At 41.5% G+C, this 15487-nt stretch overlaps 1 protein-coding gene across 1 annotated transcript in view; it reads right to left on the reverse strand.

Annotated features, from left to right (window-relative positions):
- dip2a (disco-interacting protein 2 homolog A) overlaps window positions 1–15487 on the reverse strand; it is an 85052-nt gene that overhangs the window by 25330 nt on the left and 44235 nt on the right. Inside the window, exons 2-5 of the mRNA XM_053328527.1 lie at window positions 8811–8882; window positions 4294–4413; window positions 4091–4210; window positions 442–711 (exon numbers count right to left, since the gene is read on the reverse strand). Of these exons, the coding sequence (XP_053184502.1) occupies window positions 442–711; window positions 4091–4210; window positions 4294–4413; window positions 8811–8882 (582 nt within the window). The remainder of the gene's footprint in view (window positions 1–441; window positions 712–4090; window positions 4211–4293; window positions 4414–8810; window positions 8883–15487) is intronic.

The raw sequence follows: 15487 nt of genomic DNA on the forward strand, positions 1-15487 counted from the left end.
CTGAAATCAGCAAATGTAAGGAGATGGAAATATTTCTTAAATCCATCTGCAGACTCTCTAAATCATATACAGTAAGTGTAGAGAGAGGAATTTAAAACCACAATTTGCAGGGGATTCTGCACGCTTGTTAAAAGACTGTGTGTGAATATAATTTTACCATGAAGGTTACCGCAATGAAACGTCTTCCACCAGCGCATGACAATTTTAAACATCTAATACTATTTTCTTTCTTTGCATGAAACTATTATCTCCTTGTAGTTTTATATCTTCCTACTACAGCTAACACCCCTGCTAGACATATCTTTAAATTTTTTTTACAGGAGTGCTTTTAAATTCTGTCCAAATGTATTCACCTCTGGGGTAGCTGGATGAGAGTGCTGCATCGATTAAACAGGAAAACTGATTTGTGATAGCTCGTGAGACTGGGTGCATGTCACTGACCTAGGTGGGTGTGTGCCATAAGGTCGGCCAGTGCAGTAGCTGCGGCGTTGGCGTTGAGGGCTGCGTGGGCAGTGCTGTTGGTGGTGGTGACAGATCTCCCTCCCGGGTGGGATGAGGTGGATGACGCGGAGGATGAGGTGGACGAACCCTGGATGACACGGTTAAACCAGTGCTCAACGGCTGGGTGGCCGTGGCCCTGGTAGGGCGTGGAGGTGGCCAGACGTCCCTGCCGGCGCAGCGAGCCCTCGTCTTCCGACGCTGAGGAGGTGTCTGTGTTTGACAGGTCAAGACAGGGCAGCGTCATAACACTGGACAACAACATGAGGCTGTCTAATGTGTCACCAGGATTTAAAAAAACCCCTATAAAAATCAAAACAAGATAGCAATGATAGATTTCTGCAGGACTTTGATGATATGCTGATGATAAATTATTCTACTTATACATACTGGAGAGAGTATATATAAGCCAGTGGGATGATCAGATGATTTTGATGGAGATGATGATGAAGCTGAAGCTGAGGGGGGCTTTTTTAATGTCTTATGTGGCTTCATTGGTAGAATATATATTTGATATTTGACCGCTACACCAAGAAACAGACACACTGGCAAGAAGACCCACTGAAACTGTATGTGTACTATATATGAGTGATAAAGTCTGATAGACTTTGACATCAGACAGGCCAGTGTTTCATATTTGTGGACAAGGAGACGAGTGAGAATAAATTAGGTTCTGTGGGAAAACAAGATGTTGGAGATTGTGTGTTTCTATATACTAGAGGTAGACAGAAAAAGGAATTGAACTAACAAAGGCAGCTTTTGAAGATAACTAATGGTATACACTTACTGTAGTTGTAGGACTACAATGGGTAAGGCTAGAAAAGATGATAAATCACAGTACTAAAATATTGTTTAAAGACAAAATGTGTTTTGCATTTACATATCTGCGCATTTACATTTTACCAGATACTGGTATCCCTGCTTTAGAGTACTGCTGTAAAAATACAGACATATAGTGCTTTTATCCTTAAGAAAAAAACATTGATAATACATAAAGAAGCTGAAATATTCTAACCGTATTTCATGCCTAATGCTGATGTAAAAGAAACCCTTGCTGGTTGTAATGTATGCTCAGGCTTTGGACTAAAACCAAGCCACTGATGATTTTACCATCTCTCCCTTGAGGCAAGTGTGAGCAGTTGGTCACAGCGAAAAACAGCCTAAAACAGGAACAACTTCAAAGCAAGGTAAAGATCATTCAAAATTAACACACTCCACCTCATCTGCCAAGCTCGCAGAAACGTTTGTTCTTTCAACAGGATCATTGAAGTTGCAAAAGAGCAGGCCAGTGTGAGATTTGTATTCTGCAGAGGAGCTGAGTGCAATGAAAGAGCTAAAAGAGCCAAGGCATCACCAGTTTGAGAAAGCGAAAAACTCAAGTTATTAACAAAAACTGTTTTCTGTATCACCAAGGTAGGTCACTCGTTACACCGTTATTTGGACAAATTCAAACACACGTCTCAGAATATTAAATTAAGTATCTGGGAATACTGTACAGAAAAAAAAGCCTTAATAACATGAGAAACCAAAGTAACTCCACTGAGATAATGAGAGAGAGAGAGACATTTAGAAAACAAAGATTAAGACTCTGTGTGTAAGTATGTGTGTAGTGTGTGTGATCAGCACATGCCTGGTGGATGTTCTCTGAACTAATAACCCTTTCCTGTGAATAATCTGCCTATTAATCACACGCAGTATGTACTTAAAAGTAAACACCACCAATTGAAATCACCATTACTTTGCTCAAGCTTTCTCATGGCCTTGCAGAGACTGTCGGAGAGAGGCTGGAGGAGGTTTGATTATAACAAGCTCAAATTTAATGTCTCTACCACCAGCGGACTCATGGGGGTTATCTTGCATTTATGATTCTGTTTGTTATTCCTCTGCCTCTCTCCGATATCTCTCTCTATCTCAGTAACCTTGACACACTTGCACAGAGGGAGAGGAAAGAGAGGGCTCGAGAACAAATACCAAGTAGAAACAGAGAGGTGGAAAGAATGAGAAAGGAACCGAAAGAGAACAACGTATATATATTAGTCACAGATAAACAAGAATAGATAGCGAAGAGCGAGTCAGAGAAAGACAGACAGGGATTGAAGATTTGGAGGTAGGGATGGATAAACACCTAAGAAGAGGTTGTTGCTCTTGTGTATCAATGCAATATTGTGTTCAAGCACTCACTCAGTTTCTCTATAGAAAATATAATCAATCCTACTGTCGGAAACCTCATCTTAATGGCTTGTATCTGACCGTGACAGTGATGATACTATGAAATCCTTCATATAGGAACATCCACTTATAATCTACCGTTCTTCCATTTAGTATAAATGGTACAATACTTTTATGACTTATATTTGATCTATTACTCCTAATGCTCTGTGTATACTGTGACAGTCGATCTGTGCAATGACTATGTTTATGTTGTTTGAATAAGGCTTCCTCTATCCAGTCAGGCTACCGGATTGAATGACAGGTCTGTAAATATAAAGATCTGGTTTCTCTCGCATCACCATTGGTTTTGAGATATTAAAGTATGATAAGAGATCAAGAAGGGGACAGAGGAAAGTTAATTCATGTGTGTTGTTCATAGAGTACCTTTAAGGCCCCTGATAAACATTTGCTGATGCAATCTCATGAAGATTGCCACTTACAAATCTCAGACAACACAACCGTGCCACTGTGTGCACACCATGAAGAAACAGCACAGCCACAGATTATCTGATTTGCAGAGTACTGTATATAATTTCATGGATCTGGCATTCATACCTATGCACCTTATCCCAGCAAATCACTTACAATAGAGTGACTAAAAAATAAAAAAAATAAAAACCACAGAGACCCCCTCCTTCTCCTGTTCAAACCCCAGTGTCTGAGCTCTTAATCCGGTTACTCGCTTCACCAATGTGTCCTGCCTCTTTACCAAAGACACGAGGCTCTAAGGCCCCCCACCAATTAACTCTTAAACACCAGTGGTAAAGCCACTGCAGTGTTTGACTGGTAAGTCTTCTGTCATCAAGTCTTTCGTAGCCATCTTACTGACTGAGGATGAAAGAGTTTCCTGGGGAAAGATAGTGAAACACTGAAAGTAAAAACAGGGACTTTTTGGGCCTTGAAATTCTTGAGAAAACAAAATTGCTGAATGCAGTGAACCGGCACAAATTCGAATGAACTGGCCTCACACAATACAAACTGTAGCAGGCAAAAGGTCAACGTTTTGAGACTATGTTAAATATCTGATTATTGTATCCATTATGCAACACACGTGGGAAGGACTGCCTGGGAACACCCCAGTAAGAACCGAAGCCTTTATAGTCACAAAGAATAGACACATTCATCAAACTGCACATTTCTTTCCAGTAGCAAATGCTCGTCAACGTCATCTTGGATCACTGGACGCAACAGAGAGTCAGCGTCCTACACTCCAATGCTCATGGGAACACATGTAAACATCCCAGTGTGAGCACAGGCCTAAGCTGTGTGTACACAGATATACAGATGCGCACAGTGTGTATGTTTCAGAGCTTTTCTGTACGTCTGTGGACACAGGATAAGCTCTGGCCTGGATGAAGAGTGGGTTCACAGGAGGTCTCACCTGGTGGGGTGCATGCCTCAACAGAGGACTGAACTAGCACAGATCGTCTCTTGGAGGGCATGGGCATCTTCCTCTCTTTGTACTTTGCCAAAGCTGCTTGGACGGCTTCTGTGTGCAGATCTAAGGGAACACAAAAACACAGTTTAGTGACGGCATTAAAAAGGGCACCAGACATTTAAAACTCAATACAGACACATGATTACCAGATCTGAAGCGTTCATCCCTGGTGTTGGCAGCCCGAGACTTGTTGTGTTTGGAACCTGGGGGAACAGCTTGGGACGAGGCCTGGATCCTGTTGTCAATTTGTAAAGAAGGATCTACACCTGCAGAGACAGAAGACCAGAGCGACAAGAAGACAGTCAGTTTGCCTTCCTTTAATGTTTTAAAGCAGAAATATTTGAAGTTTATTCAATCCTGTCAATAGATGATGTACAGTCTTTGCAAAACGTGCCATGGACAAAGTGCAACGCTACTGAAAATTGCCCGAACAGATCAAGTATCCGCAAGCTTAATGGTAATCCCTACTTAGGCTTCTTTCTTCTATTACAGTAGCTTTGAGTTGAGAAAGTATTCACTTTAATTAATCCAGACTCTCTCGCAGCTTTCCAGCTGCCTTCCAGCTTTCCAAGGGGAAGCAAATGCAAATTACACAACTGTAACAGAAAGGAGGTGATTAAGCACCATGAATGTCAAAAAGACAACATCTTCTAACTAGAGCGTTCTAAAATTATCAAACCCTCAAAGTCGTCAGCCTCACACTGCACTGCTCCGCATGACGTAGGCAGTGATTCATCCTTTTAGCTTATGCAGTTATCATTTAAGCTTCATTAAGAAAATTGTGGTTAGCATGAGAGGGGAAACCCAAGACTGCTGCCTGGAGGAAGGTCGCAGTTTGAGCTCCGTTAAGAGTCTTGCTACCACCGGCCTCACTTCCTCTTCTTATGCTCTCATACTGATCCATTTGAAGGATCTATGAGCTTTTATCTTGTGGCACAAACACTAACCTTACCAAAAGGAATGAACAAATCAAAAGTTTGATCCAGATGAATCCCTTGACTCATTAATTATTGTCAGGAAATAGTCATTACTATATAATTCTCTGTACATTGAAGCTCTGCTGTATATGCACACATAAATCATTTAATATGAACAAACCAAATAACTAAATACATCCCAGACAACTTGCTTGTATTTCTGTTTCTAGTAATGAAAGGCCTTAGCACTTATTTTAGGCAGAGTTGAAGGACAACATCACAAACACAATTGAACAGGAAGCTGTCAAAGCAACAGCATCTGTGCTATAACTCAACACATCCAACAGATATATTTTTCTGACACTCGGAAAAAGAGGAGAATAAACTTAAAAAGGATGCCTCTGCAGTTCTGTAGCTCAGTTTTGATAGACTATACAAACTAGTGCCGCCTTCCCACTGCCTCCTTTCAGTCTGTAGCTGAAAAATTGTCTTATATTCTGTTTATTATTATTATATGTGCGGTATGCAGCAACAAAAGACGACCCCTGTGATTTCTCACCTGAGAACACAGGCAACTGTGTTCAATAGAGCGCACACTGTGGCACCAGTAACACGACTTAAAAAGACCTTCACTCCTGAGCACTAGTATCATTAAGATGCTTTTTGATATTGTTTTTTTTATTGTTAGATGTCATTTTGCATAATGATAATAATAATAATAATAATAATAATAATGATAATTCTTGGCATTAGCAGTGACATTAAAACATATTTACCCCGATGGCTGAATGTGAGGGACTTATGATTAACACTAAAACAGTCCAGTAACATGTAAATGTAGCACTTCAACCAGACGTTTTGGGAGCTCAAACTGCTCTCCTATAATTAGCCCTGCAATTGACATAATTATGGATAAACAATTACAAGGGTATTATTGCATCATGTAGCAACAAAGTGTGAAAATTACACTAAACTATAGCTGATTAAGGAGCTGAATATGAACAGAGACTTAATCAAACTAACACTAACTTGAGTTAAAAGTTAAATAAATGTGACCAGAGGTAAAAGTCATATTGTGGCATGTTGGAAGGTCTACAAATCACAAATGGGTGCAAAAATTAATACCTCAGCTAAAATAACATCTATGACCAGACTGAGGACAAGTTTGAGGTTGTTCTGATGTTGCAATCTCTGCTGACCTGTGACCCAATGAACCCCGCAGAGTGTCTGCCCTTGATAGAAAAACATTAGAAAAACAGCCTTTTTCGACAACGCCACATTCAGCCAACTAGATCCAACACCAAGCTGGCCGGCCAGTCAGCCGGCGAGCCAGCCATCAGCCTGCCCAGCTTTTCAGCGGCAGCTTAGTGGGGATCAGTAAGCTCCACGCTGTCAGCAACTCTCAGACAGCAGCAGCACACACACTGCAGTGCTGAGCAATATTCACACACGCTACAACTAAATCTACAAAATAACACAAGTTTCAAATATTACACAAGGTCCCAAACAGTCTGAGGACATTTCAGGACACCAGAGGCGTGGGTCACACATCACATCCTCTGAGCACAGATAGACACATCAATGCAGGTCTCTTTTTATCATGCCAGCAGCCCAGTCAGTCACATAACGGCCTTTCCCCAGCGCCTAGAGGAAACAGGTCTATAGAACAAGCCAGGAAATCAGACCCCGTTGCTGGGCAGAAGACACTTCCCAGACACACGGGACTGAGCCAATCAGAGGCGTGCTCCACAACAGCAGATGTTTTGATTGGCTCACGGCAAACTCAGATGAATTTTTAGCACCTGTCTGATGCAAAAACTTAATGGTGTGGCGGCTGATGACACACGTCTCACTACCAGGAGAGCAAATAAGCTTGGCTAATGCGTCAAGACTAGTGTGTCAAGAGCACAGCTGTATGCTAGAGCCACACGCAAATGATTTTGCTTTGAATTAAATAACGAGATGAAGATGAATGAGTAGCAAATTCAGTTTGAAAGAGACTGCATTCATAAAGAGCAAATTAAAAACTAGAAAATCACTTCAGATAAAACAGACACATCACAAATACCTGTATTCTCACTGATGAGGTACAAAAATCTGATGCTGATAAACATCAATTTATTTACATGCCATCAATCTTGTGTTAAGTGTCCCATCTCACAGCAAGTCTACACCAAAAGCTGTCATTTACTCCCAAAGCTCACAGTAAGCCTCAAACGCCAACTTATAAACATATGAAATTAATCTGCTCTCTAACAATCTGGCTTTCTACACTTACTTTATTGCAGTTGGCACATGTACTACGACAACAGTGAAATATAAGACGGTGAAACAGCTTATGAAATTTTGTATGGAGCTCAGCCCTGAAGCCTCAGTCTATTGGCCTCCTATTTCAACCCTGCAGCTCTGTTAAACCATAACCCATCGATTCATCCTGCTGGATGGATGTATCACTGAATCCCAACACATCAATTCATCCTGCTGGAAGCATGTGCTCCATCTGAAGAATCCCACCCAGCCCAAAACCCATTCATTTCTGCTCTCTACACCTTTTTCTAGACCCATCACTTCCACCCTGTAAGTGTTAGGATGCAGTCTGAATGGATTTAACAACGTATCACAAAAATAAAACACATTATTCCATGATAACAAGGAGGGAGAGAAAGAATGTGCAAGGATGGAGGAGATGATCCGCCCAAGCTAAATAACAGGCCTGCTAACTCCAGTGGAAATCCTTGAGCAAGCGGCCCACAACAGACTGGTTTCCACTGAGACTTGGTTTTCAAAGGCCAAACCAAAGACTGCTACGGACCCCGAAAAGAGGACAGAGAAGCATGAAGCGTACAGACAGCGACTGCTCTCTGGGATTCACCACAAACCACCTCGAGTCGGCTGGGACTGAGTGGACGACTGGGGCTAAAAATACATTGAAGAGATACAGAAATGCATGTTGCTCCTTTCACAGACAAAGACAGATTATACAAACTGCCACCGACACATACAGCTGGGAAACATCACACCTCCCTGTTTTCAAAGTTAATACCTTTCTTCTCAAACACTCACCGCCTAACACAGGATGAGAGGCACAAACAAGCACACAGTAGCAATTAATAAAAACAATGCAATCAATATTCTGAAAGACAAGGAGAGCTTAGAATTTGCACTATGAGAGCAGCACACAAACGTACTCGACAAAATAATCCGATAGAGATCTAAACGGTGACCATTTAGTCCTTGTGTTTCCATCAGGTCTTCCTCCCTTTGGTATGTATGATATATGGCCGACACAGGGCTATAGCATTAATAACAGGTGACCACAGGTAAAGTCATGATTCAAGGAGCCCACACACCAGCACTGACTTTTCTCTCAAGTATAGTTTTGACAAAAATCTTCTGCAGTATCCTTCATGACAATTTAATGTCCATGTTCATCTTTTTAACTGCATTTCAACTCTAGATAACTTCTGAACCTGAGTCGTTTTGTTACATTTTGGCATTTTACTTCGAATTCCTTTGTCAGATTTGTGAGCTGCGATGGGACTTTTCGTTTTAATGACAAACGGGAAATGTGATATATGTAAATAGATCTTCCACTGTAATCACATTTAATGACATTTTAAGACATTTTTTTCTTCTTCTGTTTGCTTCCTGCAATAACACTATGCTAACTGCTATGCTAACATTCAGCTCTTGCCAAATTAAACCAGGTGTGAACAGTAAATTTTCTGCAGGCCCGTGTGCCTTACCTTGTATCTGTGGGATGTACGGTGCCAACAGCTTGCCTCTTTTCTTCTCATAGCCCTTCTGAGTGATGTCCCCTGTACAGAGACAGAGACAGAGAAATACAGAGGAACAGACAGACAGAGAGGAGAGAGAGAGGAGGAGGGAAGGGGGGGGGCAGAGGGATGAGTCATTAGATTAGCTGTGCACTGGTGTTGTGCGTGTGTGTGTGTGTGTGTGTGTGTACACAAGTGCCACAGGATCACACTGCCAGGCTGGTTACACTGGCACCACAGGGCACCAGGAAAGGGTTGGGGGTAACAGATGACCAGACCTCACCCACTGGATGTCTCTATTAACACACATACATACACATAAGAGGAGGGGACACTGCAACTGTTCACCTACACCAACATAAAAAAGCACACTTGATCAATTTGTAAGTGTGGAGAATTTCCACTGAATACTTGGATGATAACATCGGCTGAGCGAGGGGCATTTAAAAGATCATTTGTCTGGTGCGTCTGGAACATTTTTCCTCCCAGTTTTTTTTTTTTTTTTTTAAACCAAAAATAAAAAAAAACTGCTGATGTCAGCAAAAACTGAGTCGGCCTGAGTTGTCTCCACACACACACATAATTAAAAGGCGGACTGTTAAATAAAGGTCTTGCTGCATTTTAATTTAATAGCCTTGTTTCACAGCACAGGCTTGGAGTCTAACTAAAGAAAGAGAAAGAAGAGGAGGAGACAGAGAGAGACAGAGAGAGACAGAGAGAGACAGAGAGAGAGAGAGAGAGAGAGAGAGAGAGAGAGGGTGAAGCTACAGAGCTAAGTACTAGTATAGCTCTGAAGATGGAGCAAGACTTAACTCTGCTCATTGTCACCACACATGGGAAGGTGGAGACTAGACTGAGGGAGGATTACTCTATGTAAGGTACTCACATAGTGATGAAAACTGTCAAAAGCAATATCCCTAATAAAGCTAATACATGACCTCAGCACTTCCTTTGTATTGGTTGCTATATTTTTTTATTTTTACTATTTAAAGGTCACACTGTTAAGTCCACGGCATAAAAAATATGAGAATGTCTGTCCAGTCTAAAAGCCTACAGCCATGCTAAAGGCTCTGGAGGCTGTATTTGAGGTAAATGCTCACAATGGGAATGCTTGCATGTGGATGTTTAGCAGGTATAATGTTGATTGTGTTCACTGTGTTGGTTTAGCTTGTTAGCATGCAAACATTTGCAAATTTGCACTAAACACAAAGTACAGCTGAGGCCGTCGGGAAGGTTATTAATTCTGCAGGCATTTGCTCATAAATCAAAGTACTGGACTAGAATAATTGAGATATTTCAACAAAGAACTAAAAAGTCAACCTGATGGTGGTACTGTAGAAACAAAAGATCACCAGAGTTGTTAGAAAGCATCCTCTGGAGACACTGAATATCTGATGTAAATTTCATGGCAATCCATGCAAGAATTGTCCAGACTACGAACCACAAAGGTCAACCTCAAAGTGGAGCTAGAAACAAAGTCAGAGGTTCAAAGTCAGTGGGATCCTCTGGGGAACATGAATATTTGCACAAAATTTCATAAAAATCCATCTCATAGTTTCAAAATAAAAAGACTACCATGGCTAAAAAAACAGCAAAATGTGTTTTGAATCTAATTTAAATACTATGCGTGTCATCGTCATATGACAAGTAGTTTTTATAAACATCACAATTTGCATTTCTGGTGTTCATCCCCCTTATAGCTGCTGTGTATCATTTAGAAGAACCCAGAAATACTTCACAAACCAGCAAAACATAATAGCTTTGCAGTGGGACATAGGAGCGTATTATAACTGATCTCTTCACTAAATGACATTGTCACTAAAATGCCAAAAATGAAGCTCATCCACATCCAAATCCACATGCGACTTGTTGAAAAGACAGAGAAGTAGGTCACTGAGCTTTTTGGCTGCTTGTGGTTGTAAGATGTCACTGTGTTTTTGCATATCAGACATTGTTGTGGGCCAGGCTGATGGGGTTGAAGCTCGATCTTTTGCAGACAAAAGACATATTGATTCACTCGGAGAGGGCTGACTGACAGCACCTCTAATACAAACCATGAGAATGTACACATAACACCGTATGTCCTCTTTAACAAGCTCTATCCCCCCTCTAACACGCCTAAAAAAGGTAAACAAAGCTGTGGAAGAAGTGGTGCCTTTTGGAAAATATGCAAGTCAAAGAGCCACTTGACATGACAAATTCATTGTTTTGACAGGAAGGAAGAAACGGTTTTGAACGTCAACATGAGATCTCAGTGGTCAGACTTTCCACTGGATATCAACACTCGAGGTCTATAAACAAGGATCACTCTGTACCTTTTATTTTAATCTCCACGGGCTCTCAGCGGGGGTCATTAGGGTCGAGGTCAAGTGAAAAAGCAATAAGTTCAACAGAGCTGACTGAAGAGAACAAATTGATCAAATTCCTTCCCTTGTGATCACATTGCTTTATCCTGCCTTTGGGAATAGTCAGATTGTCTCCTATTGAAGTGTTGAACCTTCATTAATTCACAAAGGTTCAACAGGTTAACTCTTACATACCTTTTAACATGTAAAAACACCCCAAAACTCCCTGTGCTTATTATAAAATTGAACAATAAGCATTCAAACATGTTTTTGCATTCTTCATATTCTATAAAATGTTCTCTTGGACCATAAAATAGTGATTGTGAATGTCTTTTTTTCCACAAATAAATAGAATAGACTTTGTTAAAGATTAATCAAATTTACATTTATTATTGACAGATGGAGAATTTATGAATGTCAATTCAATGTCAATTGGGGTGGAGACTAATTATGAATCAGATTATGAACAGTAAAGGTTAAAAACGGATTATGTACTTTTCCAAAATTTTTACACACAAAAAAATCATGTAATTATCTGCCCTTTCAATGCTCTTGAACACAACAGTGTAGCAGTGTGAAGGCAGGTGTTGTTGGTCACACTGCTTGCCGCGCTGCCTGCTGGTCCTGAGTCACCAGTAAACAGTTGAATGCCTGCACTGTTAAATGTCCAGGAGAGCTGGAGGCTAGCAACAATACAGTGCTGTCCACAGGCCGGGCCGGCTGACCTGACACTGACTCTTTCTGGTGATAAGTGTCTCTGTTTGTGTGTGTGTGTGTGTGTGTGTGTGTGTGTGTACATATCAGTAAATGTCTACGTGCATGCCAGCGTGTCTGAGTGTGTGCACCACAGCAGCCAACCAGCCTGACAACCACACATGGAGCGCTATTCTCTGCGGCGGCTCCAAATTCTGGCTAGCGCCTCAGCAGCCAAGCAGCCCCAAGCACACACTGATCCATCAAGTTATGTCTCAGTGAAGCTAATCTTTTGATCTGAGAACAAACAGCTTAGTCATTAAATATGGAGGAATGGACTAAACCATTCGGCGGTAAACAATGACCCTTACCCAAAGCAAAACAAAAAGTCGGAGGCACCAAAGAATTACAAGTTTTTCCTCCTCTGTGAGTGTATCTGCATATGTTCACATACGTGCATGGTCTGCATTTTTATGTATTCAAAGAAATACCCTGCACATCCAATCCCTGTTTGAGCTCTGAGTGCCTCCATAAGAGAAAAATGGGAGGATTCAAAGGTCAATATGTGACCTGCTGCTTGGGGAATAAGGGTGGAGGGGAGGGGTGAAGAAAAAAAAAACAAGAAATGGAGAGGTAGCTGGAGTGAGGCTTAGCACCTATGCCAAATTACACACTCACAAGGGACAAGTGTAGTTTACAGTATGTCTGAAGCAGAGAGGGAAAACCTTTATTTGACCTGCCTCAACCCCCACCCCCTGCATTGACTACAGGCAATATAATTGAGCTGTAAAAAAAAAGGTAAATCTCCAAACAAACACATGGGAGGAGAGGTTGTTGTGAAGAAGACAGAGCAAATAAAAACTGTGAGCCAAGGTGTCAAAGTGGGAGATGAAGAGGAGCGAGAGAGGAGAGAGAGAGAGAGAGAGAGAGAGAGAGAGAGAGAGGAGAGAGAGAGAGAGAGAGAGAGAGAGAGAGAGAGAGAGAGAGAGAGAGAGAGAGAGAGAGAGAGAGAGAGAGAGAGAGAGAGAGAGAGAGAGAGAGAGAGAGAGAGAGAGATGAGAGAGAGAGAGAGAGAGAGAGAGAGAGAGAGAGAGAGAGAGAGAGAGAGAGAGAGAGAGAGAGAGAGAGAGAGAGAGAGAGAGCATTTCTCATGTCGTGACGGTTTGAGACTCATCATCTGGGGCTCAGCTGGAAGAAGTTTTTCCTTTCCTCAGCCCACATCCACCTTTACTGAGGCTGCAGCTCCTTTGTTCCCTTCATCCCTCCACTCTAACCTCTTCACCTTCATCTCAACCCCTCCGAGGGCTCACTCTCCACACATACTCAGCATTTCAGTCATCTTTTTTTTAATCACCTGCAGTACTTCTTGCCGAGGGGAGACAAAAAAAAAAGAACAACGAAGAGAGGGAGCGGGATAACACGTCCACATTTTTTAAGGGGTGTAAATGCTAGACTTGTGATACTAGTTTTCATTCCACTGAAGTAACAAAATGCTATTTCCCAGAGAGCGGGGTCATTTTTGTTCTGGCACATCATCCAAGGTTGTTACCGTAAACATTCCTCTCACCCGGCCCTGAATCCAATTTTCAAAAAAGGGATGGTCAATCTTGTGACACTCTAAACAGTGACAGCAAGATGGTGGCTGTCCTCTGCTTTGTCTTATTGATTATAATTGATTGACAGCTATTGAGCATAATTGACTGATTGCTATTGAGTAGAGCCGAAATTTACCTTGCATCTTCCCAGACGGAGCTATTCAATAAGGAGGACACTACTGAAACGCAGCACATTCCTCTACAAGCCAGCGCTAACAAATCACAGAAAGATAATGAAGCTTCAAATGACAATGGTGAGATCGGCATCAGTGAAAGTGTGAAGCTCACCTAAATAAGACTAGCAAAAATAAACGGGTAGCAGACATGATCACACGCTTTTATAGATGCAGACGAGACAGAGATGTGAAGTCATGTTGTCAAGTATCTCCCTGGCCTGGGTAACACACACACGCACACACACGCACACGCACACACACACACACACACACACACACACAGTAGCAGCAACACAGCAATAGTCTCAATGTCTAAAGCCCTGCATCTGTGTTTTTCCTCTCCTGCTGGCTGCCTATGAAAAAACTGAACCCATGCAGAGTGTGTGGCAGTGTGCTTGAGTGTGTGTGGCAGTGTGCTTGAATATGTGTATATGCGGAGCAGTGAAGGCAGATTGTCTGTGTGCCTTCCTGGTTTAAGTCTATCACAATAATCAACACTAGCTCTGGTGATAATTGAACATCATAATGTTTTGTCTCTTTACAACTTCAAACTCGCATATTGAAAAATCGTGGATCACAGCTGTCATGTTTTAATCAATCACAAGTAAAATTTTACCAAAATCTGTCACGGTGTGGGTCGAACAATTAGTTTACCACCGATTAGTCGAGCAACATAAAATTAACAGTCAACAGCTTTGGTAATTTAATTGTTAATAGTATTTATGAAGAATAAATGCTTAAATATCTTTGAGTCATTGAGTGTTGGTCATTCAAGTTATTTGAAGTCATCTTAAGCTCTATTTAATTGTAAATGGTATTTAACTCAATTTTCTATATATTTTTTAGCCTCAAGGATTATCTGAAAAATCAAAAGATAAATTTATATATATTTTATGCTATAAAAACTATTAGTTATTAAACATTAACAATGAGATGTGCTGGTATAAAATTGGATAACAGTGAAAAATCCTTCACCCTGAAATAAAACCAGCCATGTCTGGGACATATCCACCCTCTCCTGACAGTGACAGACACCAAAGAAGTAGCCCCACCCACTCTTAATGTCAGTTCCTGAGCCAGGCTGACCCACGAGGTGCCAACACGGCGGCCGAGCCAGCAACCAAGCAGTCTGCTCTTCAGCCACAGAAAACCACAGCTTAATATTTAAACAGGGCAGCATTTTGCTCTCTAGACTTGTGTGTGTGTGTTGATTCCAACAAAAGCAGATGTGTCCAGCTGCGCAGCATATAGATGTTGGTTTTACACATTTGGATTAAGTAGTGTAATTTCACCGGTGCATACTTTCAGTGGATAGTTTATTTGAGGTGCATCAGTGCTCGGCTCTCTGCATTATTCCTCTCATTCTCAATGTGCAGTTGAAATGCAATACACATGCACTACTCACAACTTCACTTGAATTATGTCTAACAGATGCAGAAAACAAACCTTTTACTGTTGAGAAAAATGAGCAGGGATTTAAAAAAAAAAAGTAAAGACGCAAAGAAAGAGAGAGAGAGAGAGACAGAGACAGAGCAGCTGCACACCACAGACTCAACCACATGTCTAGCTTATTATGCTGTCTACATGACAAAAAAACACTGACCAAGCAATATAATAAAAAGTATATTAACAGTACAGTGTGCAATGACCACACCAGACCTCTATCCAATTGATTTAACAGACACAGACAGAATCACTCACATGCAGGAGCCAGAGGAGCAAGCAGAGCAGCGATGATGCGTCTCCAGCACACACAGAGAGAGAGGAGAGGGAGGGAGAAGGGGGGGAAGCTCGGATGGATGGATGGATGGAGAGAGGAGCAGCAGAAGAAGAGGCCA

The sequence above is a fragment of the Scomber japonicus genome, chromosome 11, assembly GCF_027409825.1.
Source record: "Scomber japonicus isolate fScoJap1 chromosome 11, fScoJap1.pri, whole genome shotgun sequence".
In the NCBI taxonomy this organism is placed as follows: Eukaryota; Metazoa; Chordata; class Actinopteri; order Scombriformes; family Scombridae; genus Scomber; species Scomber japonicus.